Here is a 21,071-nt window from a genome sequence, read left to right on the forward strand (position 1 = left end):
CACCTCCCAGATGACAATGTCTTGTTATCCTTATGGATAGGCATTACAGTGTTTTGTTCACATCATCTAAGAATATAAAGTTTCATTTGTTTAGATATTGATTCAATATTTCTTGGGCACCTTCCACGTTCCAGGCACTGAGATACGCAGAAGAGAGACAGAGGCACTGGAGATGCGCAAGACGAGCCACAGTCTCTGACCTCAGGAGCTCAGCATCTCTTCAGGGAGGCAAAGAATTAACAGTTACACAGAAGGCCCTACGTACTCTGCGAATCTCTCCTTTTCTGAGTGCTATAGAAACACTTTATGGTTGTTAGGCTGGGAAGGGGTAGTTGTGCCTGATGGATTCACTGTACTTGGCGGTGACATTTCAGTTAGGCCTTACAGAATGAGTAGGAAGTTGCCAGGCAGAAAAGGAGATTCTGGTAGAGGGATCATTGGTGCAAAGGCATGAAGGCTTAGAACGGGGACAAAGAGCCTGGTATGTTCCAGGAATGGTAGACTGCAGGGCAAGTAACTGGAATTTAGTGACAGCTAATGGATGGATGGATTGATTGATGATTACAATGGCTCTCATTTGTTTAACAGGTATTATGCACATGGTATCAGGTTATGATTTTAGATTACTGGCATGGTTTTGAAAGTGATGTGGGAAATACCAACCCTACCACAGTGAAGGGGAAATTGAGATTGGAGTTAGCCGGCCAAAGGATGAAGGAATTCTGGCAGAGGCTCTGCCTATTTGGGCAATGACTTTGGAGGAAGTTTTGTTTAGGGGTCCCAGCAGCAAACCTTACCTACTACAGAGAGCTCCAGACTAAAAGAATTCTGCCCAGTTTTGTTGGTAGCGATGCACGTATAGGTCCCTGCGTCGCGCTGAGTGAGAGGGTCAATGAGCAGAGAGTGGACTCCGGTCTCCCTGACCAGCATCTTGTGGGAGGCATCTGGTAGCACAGGTTGGCCATTGAGTAGCCACGTCAGCTCCGGGGGCGGTAAACCACTCACCTAATAAACAACAGGACAGCTGAGGCAAATGACTGATGACAGGCACATTTATTTGATGGCTGAATTCTTTATCCTTGCTTGACACCAAACAGACAGTGAGAGAAAACATGGAGTGATGAGAAAGCTCTCTGTAGGGGCATCGAGAGAAAAGAAGGGTCTGAATAAACGGCTGCATGAATTTGAACCGTATGGTACTTTGATCACAGTTGACATCATGGTTAACCTATGTGATTATACTCTAGATTAGCATAAATAAGAATTAAAAAGCGAAATAGATACAATAGGCCTGCAGCATCAATTTCAGAGACGATATACTGCTTACATACCTAATAGCCAAGAGAAAAGCCAGATTTATTTTTTCTAAAAAAAAAAAAATCCCAAAAAAACCCCAAAAAGACAGGATACATGTGCAGAACGTGCAGATTTGTTACATAGGTTTGCATGTGCCACGGTGGTTTGCTGCACCTATTGACCTGTCCTCTAAGTTCCCTCCCCTCACCCCTCCCGTGTCCCCAGCAGGGCATGGTATGCCTCCTCCCTGCGTCCATGTGTTCTCAGTGTTCAACTCCCACTTATGAGTGAGAACATGCGGTGTTTGGTTTGCTGTTCCTATGTTAGTTTGCTGAGGATGATGAAAGGCCAGATATTAAACCAGAGTTCTTGAACCTTGCTGTATATTACAATCATGTGGGAGGTGTTTAAAAATCCTGGTGCCCATTTACCATAAATCAGAATCTCTGGGGGTGGGACCCAGGCATGCGAATCTTTCAGAGTTTAGGGAGGGGGATGTAACAATCAATCTGAATATTATTTAGGCAGCCACAAAGAGAAGAAGAACCATAGATAGCATAGATAGAAGTGGACCCTTTATGGATGCTTAATCTCAAGCTTTGGCTAATTTGCAACTAAGTCTTCCATAGCATTTTGCATCTATGGGGCAGAAAGGGTGATGTAAGCTTCTCTTCATACTGAGAGATATCCACGCTGCTCAACTAAACCCTGGTCAAAAAATGAGAATGTAGAATAGCTAAAGGTAAAGGAGGTTGATTAGTATGGGAAACCAGCTTTTGTTCTTATATACTACCTTGGAGCCATATTTTCATGTCTATACATTTTCAAAGGCCACACGTCCAACAATTCACTTCAAGGATGTGAAAATCACACCATATGGCTCTATAGTTTTTATCACTTTCCAGACACCAAATGAAAAGTCTTGTATCTAAATCTTCCATAGCATTCTAGAATTCTTAAAAGGCTTAGATGCAAATGTCTGAATTATAGTAGTCCTCCTTTTATCTAAAGTTTCAGTTACCTGAGGTCAACCACAGTCTGACAATATTAAATGAAAAATTTCAGAAATAAAATTTCTACGTTTTCAGTTGTGTTTCGTTCTGAGTGGCGTGATGAAATCTCATGCCGTCTTACTCCATCCTATCCAGGGTATGAATCACCCATTTGTCCACTGTGTTCACACCGTCTATGCTACTTGCCCATTAGATGCTTAGTAGCTGTCTTGGTTATCAAATTTAAAACATACTATATATAGGGCTCAGTACTACCTAAAGTTTCAGGCATTCACAGCGGGGCTTGAAACGCGTGTCCTTCAGATAAGGGAGAACTACTGTGTATCACCTCTTCGGTTATCTTCTAAAAATGCAATTAACTTGATATAACACCAATGTAAATTTTTATTAATATATAACGATTCAAAAATTTCATAAAATAATTTCATCTGACATTAAATACTCCAAACAAGCTTTATGATAAAAAAAAAAAGTGATCTCTCTCCCTTCCCCATCTCATCTTTCCTGAAAAAAGAAACCCACAAAACAAATACAAACAAAAATGAATGCAAACAAATACAAAATATCAACAGATCTGGAACCAAGGATGGGTGCCGGAGTCTACCTTACAGTCCAGCCGACAGAGGCGCCCCTCGTGAGCTACCATATCCCCAGGAGCCTGCAGGAAGTGTGGTCGGAAAAAGCGTTCCTGTAGGGGCTCTTTGTCTCTTTCTTGCACTCGGGATCTTCCCCTATAAGAACAAGCATGTTCAGATATTAAACATAGAAATAAGTTTACAAATTTATGATGATAGGCATTTAGGCATGGCTACAGGACCTAGAGAACAGATTTTTTTTTTTTGAGGGGAGAAAGGGGAGGCTGGAGCTTAAACAATAAATAATGGTGTGGAGCTGATGTAAAACACAAAGTGGTAAGTATCTCACAGACTGTGGGACTGTCTTGTGAGATCTGCAATCAAATAAACAGGCTTAGCTTCTTTCTGTCATTCTGGGTTAAGTGGGCTCAGCTCACCTTGCTATGAGTTCAACCAGTTGTTCTAAAGTCATCAAAATAAACAAATAGATTAGTATTCAATCCGAACCTCAAACAAGAGCCAAAAGAGAAGTCCTATTTATTACCCAGAGCAAGGCAGCTGCAATCCCTGTGTCTTTGAGTAATAAAATTTAACCTGGCTATAAATCATGGCAGACCATTAAAGATGAGTATGAACTTAAACTGGATAAGATTGACCAACAGTAACAGCTGTTCTTAAAAAAGAAAGGAGGAGGAGGAAGAGAAAGAGGGGGAGGAGGCAAAGGTAGAGGGGGCCAGGTTTGGTGGCTCAAGCCTGTAATCCTAGCACTTTGAGAGGCTGAAGCAGGTTGATTGCTTGAGGAGTTTGAGACCAGCCTGGGCAACACGGTGAAACCCCGTCTCTACGAAAAATACAAAAATTAGCCGGGCATGGTGGCGCACATCTGTGGTCCCAATTACTTGGAAGGCTGAGGTGGGAGGATAACTTGAGCCTGGGAGGTGGAGGTTGCAGTGAACTGAGATCGTACCACTGCATTCTGGCCTGGGTGACAGAGTGAGACCCCATCTCAAAAAAGAAAAAAAGAAAAAAAAGAAGAAGAAGAAGGTATAGTTGCAACGCTGGTGAAATACTGTATCTGAAACATGGGTCACTATTTTTGTTCCTTTGGTAAGTCACATTTAATTCTTCTGTGTCAGCAGCTATGGAATGCTTTGCTAAGACTTTGTGGCACCATAAGATTCAAGTGGAGAGCCAGGCTCTTTCTTCTTAGTGGTTAGTAAAATCAGAGAGGAAGAAAACCAGTTGTTACATTGAAGACAACAACAAAAACATTCCATCAATATACATTCAATCATTAAAGGTTTCTGTTTTATTAAACAAAAGATGGTAACTTACTTCAATGGGTCTGATTTACATATTATGTGTGCAGGTGCTACTGATGGTTACAAATTTTGAACCATTAAAAGCATGCCAGCTTGGGAGTGGTGGCTTGTGCTTGTAATCCCAGCACTTTGGGAGGCCAAGGCGGGAGGATTGCTTGAGGCCAGGAGTGTGAGACAAACCTAGGCAAGATAGTGAGACACCCGTCCCTACACACACATAGAAAAATTTAGCCGGCATGGTGGCATGCGTCTGTAGTCTCAGCTACTTGGGAGGCTGAGATGGGAAGATGGCTTGAACCCATGAGTTTGAGGTTGCAGTGAGCTATGATCACATGATTGCACTTCAGCCTGGGCAACAAAGTGAGACTTTGTCTCTAAAAGATAAAAATCAAACTTAAAAAAAAAAAACCCAGAGACTAGTGCTTGTTAAACTTTACTGTGCTTGTGAATCACCTGGGAATTCTGTTAAAATGCAGATTCTGAGTCAGTAGATCCAGAGTGGGGCCTGGGATTCTGCATTTCCAGCCAACTCCCAGGTGATGCTGATGCTGAAAGTGAAGGACTACCCTTAATTAAGAATTCATGGATCCAGTACTTCGGTGCTCATGATAGTGGGGAGGTGCTTGGGAAGGACCTAGAGAAAGGGAATGCTTATTGTCTTTACCTGTGAGACTGACCAGCAGAGGTTAGTCGACTGCGAATGGGCAAACTTTGTACCATCAAGTGGCCAGAACAGCTGATTCTCCCCTGAGAAACAGAAAATGAACAAGATTAAAATAAGAAGAATCTCACACTTTTTCAATGTACATAAAATTTACTGGACCAGAACATTGTGAAATTTTGGCTATTATGAGTTTTTCTTTGGAGGAGAGGAATAAAAACAATAAAATATGATTTCTTAAATCACTGTTAATATTCCGGGGGAGAGATTTTTAAGAGTATGGTAATGACTTTCATTTTAAACTGAGATATAAACAGCACAAAGGTAAAAAGAAATTTGAATTCTTATGTAGTTAACGTTATTTGCAGTCATAATTTAAAAGCATGGCCAAATATTTTCATACGTTCCTCAACAGAGACTCTTTAAAACTAACATTTCAGTAGGAATGGATGTTATAGTTCTGTACTTCCTACCCAAATAGTAATTGAAGATGTTTATTCTGCCACATCTTTTAGGGGAGTTTTAAGATTTGGCTTCATTCAGAAAAGGAAAGTGGATGATTATGGCTTTCCAAGTTTAAAAAACAAAACAATCCAAAAATGTGGACATTCTGAGTTTGAGGGACATTCACAAACCTTTGCAAAGTAATTTGCCTATTCGCTAAAGAGCAAACATGACAGATCATTCCTGATAGAATGATTGGTATAATGATTTATTGACTCTTCAAGAGAATCAATGTGTTGAGAAACACAAGACTGAGTTCAATAAGTCTGCAAGGTATACACAGCGAAAAAATAGTACTACTGTCCCTTGACAAAGGCTGAAGGATTGAGTGAACTGTTAGTGGCTAACTAGTCTTTTAAGTTGTGATGCTGTGCCCTAGTTACACACAATCACAATGCTTCTCATTCATTTTCCTCAGCAATCCTTAGTAACTCGCACTTCTCAAGGTCTCATTCACAATGACATTAACCGCTCCTTCCTCAGAGTGCAGCACAGCGCAGAACCCAGCGTCTCCACCTGGGGGTTGGCTGCCATGATGGTGTAGTTGCCATCGTCATCACTGGTGGTGGATTCAATGTGCAGAGAACATGTCCCATCTCCTTCTCGCCTCATTTTGCAGTGCTCATTTCTCTTAGAAATCTGCTTACCATCTTTGAACCAGTAAACCTGAAATGAAAAATTATCAAGATGTACACTGTTTTGTTTATCTTTAGAGGTTAATAAACTAGGGTCTGGGGTGAGGCAAGGGACAACTGCCATCTTTTAAGTGACCCATACTTTATGAAGCACTTGGAAAAAAAGTTATAAAATATATTAAAAATGGCTGTATAATATGCCCCTCCACTTGTACCTATATAATACTATTTAACATTAAATGTTATTATTTAGGTAAAGAATCCAATATAATTTAGGACTAAGATGAAGTTTTTGACGATTTTTCTTGTACTTCATATTTAGTTTTAAAAACCACCCTAAGGAATGAACATGTCTTCAGAAACAAAATAATGAAAACCAGGAGACTGGATATTTTCTCATTATCTTATTTACAAGTTCAAGTCTCCTGCAGTTGCAGATCTCAGCACTTAGAATAAGTCACCTTGCTTGAAAGGTTAGTATGGTTTGTTGCACTAAATGGAATGAAGCTAGGATTAACTTGCTAAATTTCTCATCCAGCCAAAATGTAAATATCTATGTGTGTGTGTGTGTGTGTATACGTGTGTGTGTGTGTGCACATACACATCTATCTATATATCTCATGTTAAGTTTTGCATGTGTGAAGGAGATCTCTCAGAGACAGAGGAGATAAAGTACTGGCTGCAGCTGTCCTCCTCTACTTTTCCTGGTTACCTAACCATACATGATAGCACTATGCTAACGTTTATGAAAGAAGAGCAGAGAGATTCTCTGCCACAAACCATGCTGGGTGTAAATCCTTCTCTCAGCTGACTGCCAAAAAATCTGCTGATTGATGTGATTTTTCAGCATCCAGTGATAACGATATGACATTTTTAGCATTTACCAACCTAATACTAATGCTACAAATATAGCTCACTTTGTACAAGAATAGGTACCCTGTGGATATTAAATAAGTGTTAAGTAGACAGAAAAATATCAGTTTGGTGAGTTTGATGGCTATGAAAATCAATAGCCCAAAATATAGTATTGTGACTAAGACACTTATTTTAAACTTTTATTAAAATTTGAACTTACCCGTAAGTCTGATTTCTTTTTAGCCTGACTATTTAACGATCTCATTCCTGATGGGTTTTTTTTTTTAAGTGAAATTATCTGGGCTTTGCTAATTTTCTGGTATGGGTTTTCATTCTCTCTGTAGCTACTTCACTAGAGTCTGATAAGACTTTCTTACTAAGAGGGAAGTTTATAGCAATAAATTCCTACATAAAAAAAAACCCAGAAAGACTCCAAATAAATTAGCTAAAGAGGCATCTCAAGGAACAAAGAACAAACCAAATCCAAAATTAGTAGAAGGAAAGAAATAATAAATACAAAGCAGAAATCAATAAAATTGAGACAAAAAATACAAAAGACCAAAAATACAAGAGATGAAAAATTGGTTTTTTAAAAAGATAAACAAAATTCACAAACATTTAGCTAGACTAGGAAAGAAACAGAGAAGAGAGAAGACCCAAATAAGTAAAATAAGAGATGAAAAAGGAGACAATACAACTGATACCACAGAAATACAAATGATCACTAGAGACTATTGTGAACAACCATATGCCAGCAAATTGCAAACGCTGGAAGAAATTGGCAAATTCCTGGACACATACAACCTACGAAGACTAAACTACAAAGAAATAGAAAACCTAAACAGACCAGACCAATAATGAGTGATGAGATTGAAGCAGTAATGAAAAAGTCTCCCATCCATGAGAAGCCCAGGGCCTAATGGATTCACTGTTGAATTCTACCAAATATTTAAAGAAGAACTAATATCAATTATACTCAAACTATCTCAAAAAATTAAAGAGGAGGTAATACTTCCAAACTCATTCTACAAGACCAGCATTATCCTGATACTCAAACCAAAGACCCAACAACAACAACAGCAACAACAACAAGACAACAAGTAAATATTCCTGATAAACATAGGTACAAAAATCCTCAATAAAATACTACCAAACTGAATTCAACAACACATTGAAAAGATTATTCTTCATGATCAAGTGTGATTCATCTCAGCTCTGCAAGGATGATTCAACATAGGCAAGTCAATAAACACGACACATCACATCAACAGAATCAAAGACAAAAACCATATGATCATTTCAATAGACAATGAAAAAGCACTCAATAAAATTCAGCACCTCTTTATGATGAAAAAACCCTCAACAAATTGAGTGCAGAAGGAACACAACACAATGAAAGTCATATATGACAAACCCACAGCTAATATAGTACAGAACAGGGAAAAATTGAAAGTCTTTACACTAAGATCAGGAACAAGACAAAGATGCCCACTTTCACTACTTTTATCCAACATAGGCCTAAAAGTCCTGGCCAGAGTAATTAGGCAAGAGAAAGAAATAAAGGGTACCCAAACTGAAAAGGAAGAAGTCAAATTATCCTTGCTTGCAGATGACATGATCTGATGTTTTAGAAAAATGTAGGCTCTATCAAAAACCTCTTAGGGTAAACAAATTTAGTAAAGTTGCATGATACAAAATCAACATACAAAAATCAGTAGCATTTCTATACACTAACAGCAATCAATCTGAAAAAGAAATTAAGAAAGCAATACAATACCTACAAAAATAAATAAATAAAAGCCTAGGAATAAATTTAACCAAAGAAGTGAAAGATTTCTACAAGGAAAACTATAAAACACTGAAAGAAATAGAAGACGGCACACACACAAATGGAAAGATATCCCATGTTCACGAATTGGAAGAATTAACATTGTTAAAATGTCTATACTGCTCAACGTGATCTTCAGATTCAACGCAATCCCTATCAAAATACCAATGACATCCTTTGCAGAAATAGAAAAAACAGGCTGGGAATGGTGGCTCATGCCTGTATTCCCAGCACTTTGGAAGGCCAAGGTGGGTGAATCACTTGAGGCCAGGAGTTCAAGACCAGCCCGGCCAACATGGTGAAATCCCATCTTTATTAAAGGTACAAAAATTAGCCAGGCGTAGTGGCACACAGCTGTCATCCCAGCTACTCGGGAGTCTGAGGCAGGAGAATCACTTGAACCTGGGAGGTGGAGGTTGCAGTGAGCAGAGATCTCACCGCTGCACTCCAACCTGGGCAAAAGAGCGAGACCCTGTCTCAAAAAAAAAAAAAAAGAAAAAAAGAAAAAAAAGAAATAGAAAAAGCAATTCTAAAATTCATATGGAATCACAAAAGACCACAAATAGCCAAAGCAATCCTGAGCAAAAAGAACAAAGCTGGAGGCATTATGCTACCTGATTTCAAATTATACTATAAAGCTATAGTATCCAAAACACCATAGTACTGGCATACAAATAGACACATAGGCCAACGGAACAGAATAGAGAACCCAGAAATAAATCCATGTATTTATAGCCAACTCATTTTTGACAAGGTCACCAAGAACATATATCGAGAGAAAGGATAGTCTCTTCAATAAATGGTGCTAGGAAAACTGAATACCCACATGGAGAAGAATGAAACTAGATCCTCACCTTTCACCAGATAAAAAAATCCACTCTAAATACATTAAAGACTTAAATGCCAGGCCTGAAACTATGAAACTACTAGAAGAAAACAATGGGGAAACACTATAGGATATTGGTCTAAGCAAATTTTTTTGGGGTAAGACCTTAAAAGCACAGACAACAAAGGCAAAAATAAATGGGATTACTGCAAGTAAAAAACTTCTGCACAGCAAAGGAAACAATTAACAAAGTGAAGAGACAACCTACAGAATGGGAGAAAATATTTGCAAAGTATTCATCTGACAAGGGATTACTAACTAGAATATATAAGGAACCCAAACAACTCAATAGCAAAAAACAAAAACCAAAATCAAGACTGTTAAAAATGGGCAACAGACCTGAATAGGCTGGGCGCAGTGGCTCACGCCTGTAATCCCAGCACTTTGGGAGGCTGGGGTCTCCAGGGTGGATCACCTGAGGTCAGGAGTTTGAGACCAGCTTGGCTAACATGGTGAAACCCCATTTCTACTAAAAATACAAAAATTAGCTGGGCATGGTGGCGGGCGCCTGTAATCCCAGCTACTCAGGAGGCTGAGGCATGAGAATCACTTGAACCTGGGAGGCAGAGGTTGCAGTAAGCCGAGACTGTGCCACTGCACTCCAGCCTGGGCGACAGAGTGAGACTTTGTCTCACACATACACACAAAAGACCTGAATAGACATTTCTCAAAAGAACACATACAAATGGCCAACAGGTGTATGAAAAAATGTTCAACATTACTAATCAACAGGAAAATGCAAATCAAACCCCAAGAAATATCATCTCACCAGAGTTAGAATGGCTATTACCAAAAAGACAAAAAAAAAAAAATAACAAATGCTGGTGAGGATGTGGAGAAAGGGGAACCCTCATACACCATTGGAGGAAATGTAAAGTAGTGCAGCTGTTATGGAAAACAGTATGGAGACTGTTTTCTCCAAAAAACTAAAAATAGAGCTACCATATGATCCAGCAATCCCACTGCTGGATATATATCCAAAAGAAAGGAAATCAGTATGTTGAAGAGATATCTGCACTCCTGTATTTATTGCATCACTATTCACAATAGCCAAGTTACAAAATCAACCTATGTGTCCATCAATGGATGAATACATAAAGAAAATGGGGTATCTATACACAATGGAATATTATTCTGCTATAAAAAGAATGAATGAAATCCCATCATTTGCAGCAAAATGGATGAAACTGGAAGTCACTATGTTAAGTGAAGTAAGCTGGGCACAGAAAGACATGTATTGCATGTTCTGACTTATATGTGGGAGCTAAAGGAAATGATCTCGTGGAGGTAGTAAGTAAAATGGTGGTTACCACAGGCTGGGAGGGGTAGATGGGAGAAGGGAATGAAGAGAGGTTGGTTAATGGGTGAAAACGTACAGTTAGAAGAAATAAGTTCTAGTACTTGGTAGCATAGTGGAAAAATTATAGTTAATAATAACTTGTTGTATATGTCAAAATAGCTAGAAGAGAAAAATTGTAACGTTCCTAATACACAAAAAAGATAAATGTTTGAGTGATGGATATCCCAGTTATCCTGATTTGATCATTACACATTGTATACAAGTCTAAAATATCGCATATACCCTAAAACATGTATAACTATATCAATAACAAATACAAAAAAGAAGAAAAAACATTGTGTATATTTTTTAAAGACCTTCTTGAAGGCACTGTCTATAGTTCCATGCTGTTAGGTGGCCAACTGGCTTGTCATCTTCCCCTACCTTTGGAACAGGTATCCCAACAATTTTGCAGGTGAATGTGACTGGGGAGCCTTCTGTGACCCGGAAGTGCTTGAGTCTCTTGTCAAAGATGGGAGCAATACATTTCCCCGTGGGGATCTCATCATGTTGAATTTCATCATCTGATTCATCAACAGGAGTACGTTCCAAGCGAAACTCTATTTCATTCATCAGCCTCTGCTCAAAGCTTGAAATTTTGTACTCCTGTCAAAATGACAAACATGTTTCAATTTCCATATGGCAAGGAAGAACACGTCCATCAGCACAACTGAGGAAGCCACTTTTTAAGATTCAGACGTTAGATTTATACCATGAAATCCAAATAAACCAGGTATGTTCCAGATCCAGTTTCTCACCATGGAGCACTAAAGGAAATATCAGTGTCTCTCCTAAAATCCCACATGGCCTTAGTGCAGCCTAATATTCCACCTGAGCATGCAGTCCCAGTAGAATTCTGTAGGAAATGGAATGTAGATGGAATATAATTTTCAGAGCTACTATTAGTGTTCCTTTCAATATGGATAACTTCCTATAGAGTTATTTTGGCAAAGCCATTCTGAACTGCATTCTGATATATGCCTGCAATGCCTGCATCACCAGCTTCTTGTCTCTACTGGATTTTTCCATCTTCACACTTGAGGAAAAGCTGTCTTGAAAAATATATCTCTACTGTAACAATACAAGATGGTGGGGGGTGGGGGGGAAAAGAGGCCAGGCGCAGTGACTCACACCTGTAATCCCAGCACTTTGAGAGGCTGAGGTAGGTGGATCACCTGAGGCCAGGAGTTCGAGACCAGCCTGGCCAACACGGCAAAACTCTGTATCTACTAAAAATACAAAAATTAACTGGGTGTGGTGGTGCACACCTATAATCCCAGCTACTGGGGTGGCTGAGTTATGAGAATTGCTTGAACCCAGAAGGCAAAGGTTGCAGTGAGCTGAGATCATACCACCGCAATTTAGCCTGGGCAACAGAGCAAAACTCTGTGTCAAAGAAAAAAAAAAAAAAGAAAGAAAGAAAGAAAAAGAAAAGAAAAAGGAAAAAATCTCTCTTAACCCATATCTACTTTCACTGCATCTCTCTGCCCCTCTCACAACAAAACCATTTGAAATAATCCTCTACTGTTATGAGATCATTTCATTGTCACCTATTCTCTTGCTAACCTACTTCAATTAGTCTTGTGTTCTTTTCGTTCCTCTGAGATTGCGACTGTCAGGGTCTTCAAATATGCCACATCTAATTGTCATTTATCTATTCTTACCTTACTTGATCTAAACAGCATTAGACACAGATGACTACTTTTTCCTTTTGAAACATTTTCTTCCGTGATACACCATACTGGTCTTTCCTTCTCTTTCTCTCGCCGCACCAGTCTCCTGTGCTGGCTCCATCTCTGCTCTAGGTGAGCTCAACCAATGTCCAAGCTTCAGATACTTTCTGCTGATGACTCCCAAATCCATATCTCCAAGCCTGTTCTCTTTCCCAGAATTCCAGAGTCATATACTACTATTCTACATTATGATGTCTAATGGGCATTTCAAACAGGATGGCTCAAACAGAACACGCTTGATTTCTGTCCCCCAGAGATACTCTTAACCTCCTTTTCCTGATTTCAGGAAATGGCACCACTATGCATCCACTTGGTTAAGTGATTAAACCAATGTTTCTCACACTGTCTACCATGAAAGTTAGGTTTTAAAAATTTCCAGCCTGCACTTTTGTAAAGTAAAATAAAAACAAATTACTAGCAAAATGAAAGAAATGCAAAATTATTGCATACTATATAAAACTTCCCTGTCAAATTTCTATAAAATTTTCTGAATTGTTACTCTTTTTTTTTTTTTGAGACGGAGTCTCCCTCTGTTTTATTGCCCAGGCTGGCGTGCACCCTCTGCCATGCCCAGCTAACTTTTGTATTTCTAGTAGAGACGAGGTTCCACCATGTTGGCCAGGCTGATCTCGAACTCCTGATCTCAAGTGATCTACCCACCTCAGCTTCCCAAAGTGCTGGGATTATAGGCATGAGCCACCATGCCTGGCCCTGCATGATTACTCTTAATTTCTGTGCTAATCTCAAGGCAGAGAGGTGACATGTTGCAGGCTGGCACAGGTCCTCGGACCACACTTTGACAGCACTAAGTAAACCCTAAAACTAGGACTCATCTTGGATTCCTCTTACTCCCTCTCCCTGCCATAGCCTGCCCATCAAACTTAAATGTCACCTCCCCAGAGCAGCCTCCCCAGATCCCTTCATCTAATGTAACTCCCCATTCTAATTCTCTACATAGCACTGGTTACTATCTAGTATTTTTCTTGTTTGTTTATTGATTGAATGATTGAATCTCCAAGTGTTAGAATGTTAGCTCCACAAGAGCAGGGATCTTGTTTGTCTTCCTTCCCCCTATACTGACAGCACCTAAAAGAGTACTGGCACCATGGCAGGTGAGCACTTAATAAGTATCTGAAGAACGAGTGAATACATGAATGAAGTAGAAGCAATCATTTGTTCTGACATTACCACATCTTTGAGGAATCTGGAGCCATGTGCTTGGGGTGAGAGTGAGACCTTTGGTTAAACTTATGACTCTAGTTGACCCTAATTTTATAATTTAGGGGAACTCTATGGAGATGGTACTGGCATGCTCCTGAAGTGGAATTTGGAAGCACATGGCTGATATGCACCTGCCCCTAGTCAGTGGGAGAGTGACTGAGTTCAGCACTCATGCATTCTCAAGCTAAATCACATTAGTGATGTCCTCTAATTACTGTCTTATACATTCAGTAGAATCATCTGAATTTGAATAGAATTTTAACTTTGGAACTACAGAAACTAAGTGTTTCTTGGTTTTAATTTGTTGGAATCAATTTTAAATCTGCTCCTCTCTGCCACATCTCAAACTGGGTAAAAAAAAAGTAAGTACCCAGTTCTTATAGGGTGGAAAAAGTGATTAATTTCCTGTAAAGTTTATTAATTTTTAATGAGATCATTCAAATCAGTTAAAGTAAAAGATTGTTACTGGATTCTGAAACCAGATTTAGTTGAAATATATTAAGATTATTTTCTACATTATAGGAATATTTTTGGGAAAAGTTAATAATTAAAGCTTCCACTATCCACCTATTAGGTGAAACTATGTGAAACTGACATTTTGTAGGTCAACAATGGTAGACTATCAGAAGTTTCATATGATTCAACCTAATTCTTCACAATGACTGTATTTTCCATAAATATATTATATGGTCTCACAAGTTTGAAGTATTTTGTAGACTTGCCAGTTTAAAATCACACCAGGAAATTTCTTTTCTTTGTTGGAGTGTATTCATGATTCTAAATTGATATTACTTTTCTTTTTAACAAATTTGGGTTTATTTTCCAGGATGTTTAGAAGTAAACCAATAAGTCATTTTATTCCGTTACCATGTGAGATAGGTGCTACATTTTATTATTTATTATTTTCAAATTACATTCAAAAAGAATAATTCACATAGTTCTCACTCCACATGCAGATCCTAGACCCCAAACTTTTCATGAGGGTGACTTCTCCATTTATTTCAGGCTCTGTGATCATTGGTGGAGAGGGGTGTGGACTGGGTGCCTGTGTTCACGGGGAGAAGTGCCTAGAGGTGCTGACTGAGTCTGTATCTGGCAGGGGGTGTTGGGGAGGGTACGTGGATGGCACCCACCCTGGAGGCCCACTAGGGAATTAGCTGGGGACTCTTGCTATGGGTAAATCATAAAGAAAATGTTATTGTTTCCTAAAGCTAATCTGTGCTTTTCAGAGTTTTCTGTTCATATTTCAGAAACAAAGACTAAAGCAAGCAGAAGTCCCAGTTTCTTTCTTTTTTTCCTCTTTTCTTTTTTCTTGTCCTTTCCTTTCTTTTCTTTTTGCTCCCTCCCTTCCTCCCCTCTTTCATTCCCTCCCTCCCTCCTTCTTTCTGACATGATTTCGTCATGTTGCCCAGGCTGGTCTTGAATTCCTGAGCTCAAGCAATCCACCCGCCTCGGCCTCCCAAAGTGTTGGAATTACAGGCTTGAGCACGCCCAGCCAGAAGTCCCAGTTTCCATCATCACCAAGTTACAGTCATCCACCCTTAAACCGTTAACAGGAATGGGGAGGCTGTATGGCTTCAGATGTTTCCTTTTCACCCACCAGAGATTTTCCTCTTTCTTCTCTCGATGCTACACATCCTGATCCTCCACCTCCCATTTCCAGCCCCCACTTCTCAGCATACTCCCAGGACTCGAGTAGTGCTGGCCAGCCAAGGACAGGGCACAGGCACCGAAAGCCAGAAGGGAAAGCTCCAAGACATCGTCTCCCAACCTGTCCCTTCCCTGACACTGGGGCTGCAGCTGTTTCCCCAGACCTAGTCCTGGTGTTGTCCATTGCCCGCCCTCATTCCATTCCTGTTTCCTCTGCTCCTGTCTCACTTCTATGTCCTGCCACGGTTCCTTAAACAAATGCCTCAAAAAATACAAAAATTAGCCGGGCGTGGTGGCGTGTGCCTGTAATCCCAGCTACTTGGGAGTCTGAGACAGGATAATCGCTTGAACCCGGGAGGTGGAGGTTGCAGTGAGCCAAGATCATGCCATTGCACTCCAGCCTGGGGGACAAGAGTGAAACTCCATCTAAAAAAAAAAAAAAAATTGCCTCCAACAGTTAACAGTGGATCTGGGTTTACTCTGGTAAATCTTATTTGGGTCATTCATGTATCCGATCCTTTTACCAGTTCTCTATGAATGGCCCTTGTTCCTATGGGACTCTGTGAAAAAAAGGGCATATCAAGGTGGATATCAGACTCTTTTTACTCTCACATAGTCTGTTTCCAGTTATTCCTGAAAACTCTTACAAAGGCTTTACTTGCTTGATATCAGGATATTACGTATCTGAATCCAAATTACCAGGAACAAAAGAAAAACTTGAAGGATTAAGAGAAACAAGAAGACCAATCCCTGAGGTCTATAGAATAAAATAAAATGAGTAACCAAGGAGCCAGCCCAAAATGGAGAAGTATTCTGGGGGGTTTTCTTTTTCTTTTTTATTGAGACGGGTTCTCACTCTGTCACCCAGGCTGGAGTGCAATGGCGTGATCACAGCTCACTGCAGCCTCGACTCCTTGGGTTCAAGCAGTCCTCCCATCTCGGCCTCCCAAGTAGCAGAGATCACAGGTATGCACCATCATGCCCAGCTAATTTTTAATTTTTTTTCTAGAGATGGAGTCTCCCTATGTTGCCCAGGCTTGTCTTGAACAGGGCTCAAGCAATCCTCCCACTTTAGCTTCCCAAAGTGTTGGGATTACAGGCATAAGCCACTGTACCCGGCCTCTGGGGATTTTCAGTAGGCAAGAGGTCTTAACCTTCTATGGCTTCTTGTTTTATTATGTCCTCAAATTTCCAATCCATCCATACCACCTCTAGCCCCTATTCTAATAGAGTTCTTGCTATAAGCTAAAGAACCTTCTCTGCAGTTTCTATTGCCTGCCTGGGGAGAACTGGTAAGTTCTTGGCTAACTACACTGTTAGAATTATTACAAGGAAAGATGAATTCCTGAAATTCTATATTATGAACTATTTTTTTCCAAAGAATTTTTTTTTTTTTTTTTGAGACAAGGTCTGGCTCTGTTGCCCAGGCTGGAGTGTAGTGATGTGATCTCAGCTCCTTGCAGACTTTGCCTCCTGGGCGCAAGCCATCTTCCCATCAGCCTCCTGAATAGCTGGGACAACAGGCACACAGCACCCCCACAGCTAGCTAATTTTTGTATTTTTGGTAGACGGCGTTTCGCCATGTTGCCCAGGCTGGTCTTGAACTCCTAAGCTCAAGAAATCCGCCCGCCTCAGCCTCCCAAAGTTCTGGGTTTACAGGCGTGAGTCACTCTGCCTGGCTCCAGAGAAATATTATTATACATGGTGGTAAGTTATGATTATACTTATACTTCAGAAACACAATGGGTTATAGATATACAGCCTTTAAGCACCTGCCTGAGAATATAGATACCACATTGTCTCTATGTATTCCAAACAACTAATTTTAGGAACTTGATTTTAAGTTAGGGCCTGATTTTACAGAATTTAAATGCTTGAATTAACTTAGCCAAAGGAACTACAGAAGCAATATGATGAAAATATGTGCTTTTTGTTTGACCATAAATGTGTATAGTAAATACACATTTGGCTATATATTTGTTATCTTAACCAGTACTCCAAGTTGAGAGGTGATGAAAACAGAGAGCTCAATGAGTTGTTTAAAATATACTATTAGAGGCCAGGTGTGGTGGCTCGTGCCTGTCATCCCAGCACTTTGGGTGGCTGAGGCAGGCGGATCAGCTGGGGTCAGGAGTTTGGGACCAGCCAGGCCAACGGGGTGACACCTCGTCTCTACTAAAAATACAAAAAAGTAGCCAGGCGTGGTGGTGAGTGCCTGTTGTCCCAGCTACTTCGGAGGCTGAGGCATGAGAATCACTTGAACCCGGGAGGCACAGGTTGTAGTGAGCCAAGATCGTGCCACTGCACTCCAGCCTGGGTGACAAAGTGAAACTCCATCTCAAACAAACAAACAAACAAAAAAACACACAAAAAAACAAAAAAAGCCATATATATATATATTATATACATTATTAGTAACCAGGCAGTGAGGATACACTTGTAACCAGATTGTAATCAGAAGTTTCTACTGAGGCACCAAGATGGGCTAGATATCAGAAAACAAGTGACTTTTGAGACACACTGTTCTTCAGAAGTTTCAAAGCAGATGCGTAAGGACAGCTTAGATGATTTCAACCTTTTACCTCCATCACAGACACAAGAGTCAGGAGGGAGAAGACCCAGCAAGAGGACTTTGGAGAGAGCCGTTAATGCCTGTGAGATGCCTACCTCCATCCCTAACCCTGGGGTACTTGTTTCACCTCAAGTTTAGCGAGGGAGATTAAATGGACCCCCTTGGAGACGGTCCATTGGAGAGCTTGGCAAGCTTGCTATGCCTCCTACAGTTAGGGGGACACAGGGGATTGCCATTTGCCCCCTGCCTGAGAAATCTAAAGAGTGAGGAGCAAGCTGGTTGTTTGGGGATGGGCAAGTGGAAGGCTGTCTTGAGTGGCCTGCAGGCCTACAGTGTGTCAGGGCAGAGGGCGTGCTGTGGTTCCCATGATGCATCCCTAGGCCACGGACAAAACAAAGTCAATGTGGGATCAGCTTAGGTCCTTTCAGGATCAGGAAAGGAAGGAATCAGGAGCAGAAGTTAGGCCGGGCGTGGTGGCTCACGTCTGTAATCCCAGCACTTTGGGAGGCTGAGGTAGGTGGATCACTTGAGGTCAAGAGTTCGAGACCAGCCTGGCCAACATGGTGAAACCCCATCTCTACTACAAATACAAAAGTTAGCCAGGCATGGTGGTGAGCACCTGTAATCCCCGCTATTCAGGAGGCTGAGGCAGGAGAATCTTGAACCCAGGAGGCGGAGCTTGCAGTGAGCCGAGATCATGCCACTGCAATTCAGCCTGGGCAACAGAGCAAGACTCCGTCTCAAAAAAAAAAAAAAAAATTAAAATTAAATGTAAAGGTATTTTCTGCACTGTTCTGCACAAACGTTTCACTATCAATTCACTGTCCATAAATGTGCATTTTAAATGTCCAGTACGGGGTTTATGCTGTGTTCTCCGTGTTCTTTTGCCTCATCTCCTTTGTGAGTAAAAACAGGAGTTTTTGTGTTAGCTGCTCATAGATGATGTCTACACTCAAAGGAAAGAATATATTTTTCTATGTAAATCTGGGTGTTATAGAAATTAAATCAATGAGAAATGACCCATCCTCTCTAGGCTCATGAATTGCATGGAATTAGAGTTGCTCTATGACAGGAAATGAAAAAGTTAAAAATATTTACTTCAGAAGAATATGCCACTTGAAAATATAGCCATTTTTTTAAAAAACAGACAATCCTCTTAAGGCTGATAAATTGACAACTTGAAACATTTGATTTCTGGGACACATCTGCAAAAAGTTTCTTCAAATTGGCAGTTCCTTCAAATTGGTGGAGACAGTTTTTCTGTTGCCAACCATAGTGTAATGACGCATCCCAGTTGGACATGGCACTGCTGAGGTATGGGCCATGATCCAACAGTCACTGCCTGAGGTCACCCCTGGCTTTCTCTACTCTGTGTCCTGAGCCTGGAATTCAGGGGCAGATAATCAAACAGGATCAAGCCAGCTAGGAAACCTGCTCAAAGTGTTCCCAATAGATTCTGGGTATGATGTGCACTAAAAGAAAGCATTGCATGTTAGAGAAAGTGTTCTCCTCTTCTTTCCAGAGACAGTCAGAGTTTAGAGACAGAAGAAAAGATTCTTAGATAAACTTGGAGGTAGGCCGGGCACAGTGGCCTACGCCTGTAATCCCAGCACATTGGGAGGCCAAGGCAGTGGATCACTTGAGCTCAGGAGTTCGAGACTAGCCTGGGCAAAATGGTGAAACTCCGTCTGTACAAATAACACAAGAATTAGCCAGGAGTAGTGGCATGTGCCTGTAGTGCCATCTACTTGGAGGTCTCAGGTAGGAGAATTGCTTGAGCGCGGGAGGTGAAGGTTGCAGTGAGCAGAGAATGCACCATTGCACTCTGCACTCCAATCTAGGTGACAGAAACTTGGAGGTTCACATGCCTAGAAGATAATTTCTTTTGCTATTTATCTAGCAATCACTTGTTGCCTTCAATAGAAATAACTAGTTGTCATAGTCTACCCTGTCTCTGCTGCCAAATTCTTAGTAAGTACCTATTATGTGCTAAACACTGTGATAGACAATGGGGATACAACATTCTGCACCTTCTCTACAACATTCTCTCCAACATTCTCTACCTTCAAGGAGCTTGCATAAAAATACTTTTAATCCAATTTTGTACTTAAGAATAAAGAATTCTTAAAAGATGCACAGATTTACTTTATACTTAAATGTTTGGTTAACACAAGAGTTTTGTTTAATTTCTGTGTGCTTTTAAAAGTTTTCATCTTGGTGAAACCTCATCTCTATAAATAAACTACAAATAAGCAGATGGCTTGTACCTGTAGACCCAGCCACTGGGGGTGGGGCTGAGGTGGGAGGATTACTTGAGCCCAGGAGGTCAAGACTGCAATGAGTGGAGATCGCACCACTGCACTCCAGCCTGGGTGACAGAGTGATACCCTGTCTCAAAAAAATAAAAAAGTTTTCATCTTTTAAAATCAGCTGATTAAGTTGGATTGTTACCATAATGGGTAGTATCCATAATGAGGTATAATCAGAATCTATATAGTCAAGTGAACTATTTTCCATAGTTTTGCAGCAAATCCAAACTTTTCTACTTGGTTAACAGTTGTATTACCTTATCTGAAACCAATGTAAATCCCATAGCTGGGGTTGATCCAGCAATGTTCACTGAGCACCTACTCTGCACCATGCACGACAGGGATGCAGCAATGAACAAGACACCTCCCAATCTGAGCCCCCAGGGAGCTTCTGACTGCTGCATTCTATGTGGGTCCATGGCAGAGGATACAGAGACACTTCACTATCCCAGCAGCCGGGGTCCTGCAATGCCCAAAGTGGGCAGCATAAAGCCAGTGGCCTTACAAAGTAGAATGTAAGGCCAATGTGAAATTCTTGTTAGAAAGGGAATGAATGGCATGACTATTCATGGCTCACAAAAGAGGATTGTCATAAAGAATTCATGGTAAGAGATGAAAGAGGAAAGACTTAAATAGAAGATCTGACAGAACAGCTTAGAAGGAAATTAGAGG

At 40.5% G+C, this 21,071-nt stretch overlaps 1 protein-coding gene across 4 annotated transcripts in view; it reads right to left on the minus strand.

Annotated features, from left to right (window-relative positions):
- MYPN (myopalladin) overlaps positions 1 to 21,071 on the minus strand; it is a 103,870-nt gene that overhangs the window by 11,385 nt on the left and 71,414 nt on the right. For all 4 annotated transcript variants that reach the window (XM_033208751.1, XM_033208753.1, XM_033208755.1 and 1 more), the window contains 5 exons: positions 11,299 to 11,520; positions 5,888 to 6,037; positions 4,871 to 4,953; positions 2,914 to 3,040; positions 798 to 1,005 (listed from right to left, as the gene is read on the minus strand). In XM_033208751.1, coding sequence (XP_033064642.1) covers positions 798 to 1,005; positions 2,914 to 3,040; positions 4,871 to 4,953; positions 5,888 to 6,037; positions 11,299 to 11,520 — 790 coding nt within the window. The remainder of the gene's footprint in view (positions 1 to 797; positions 1,006 to 2,913; positions 3,041 to 4,870; positions 4,954 to 5,887; positions 6,038 to 11,298; positions 11,521 to 21,071) is intronic.

Source organism: Trachypithecus francoisi, unplaced genomic scaffold (assembly GCF_009764315.1).
Source record: "Trachypithecus francoisi isolate TF-2019V2 unplaced genomic scaffold, Tfra_2.0 Lachesis_group9, whole genome shotgun sequence".
Taxonomy (NCBI): domain Eukaryota; kingdom Metazoa; phylum Chordata; class Mammalia; order Primates; family Cercopithecidae; genus Trachypithecus; species Trachypithecus francoisi.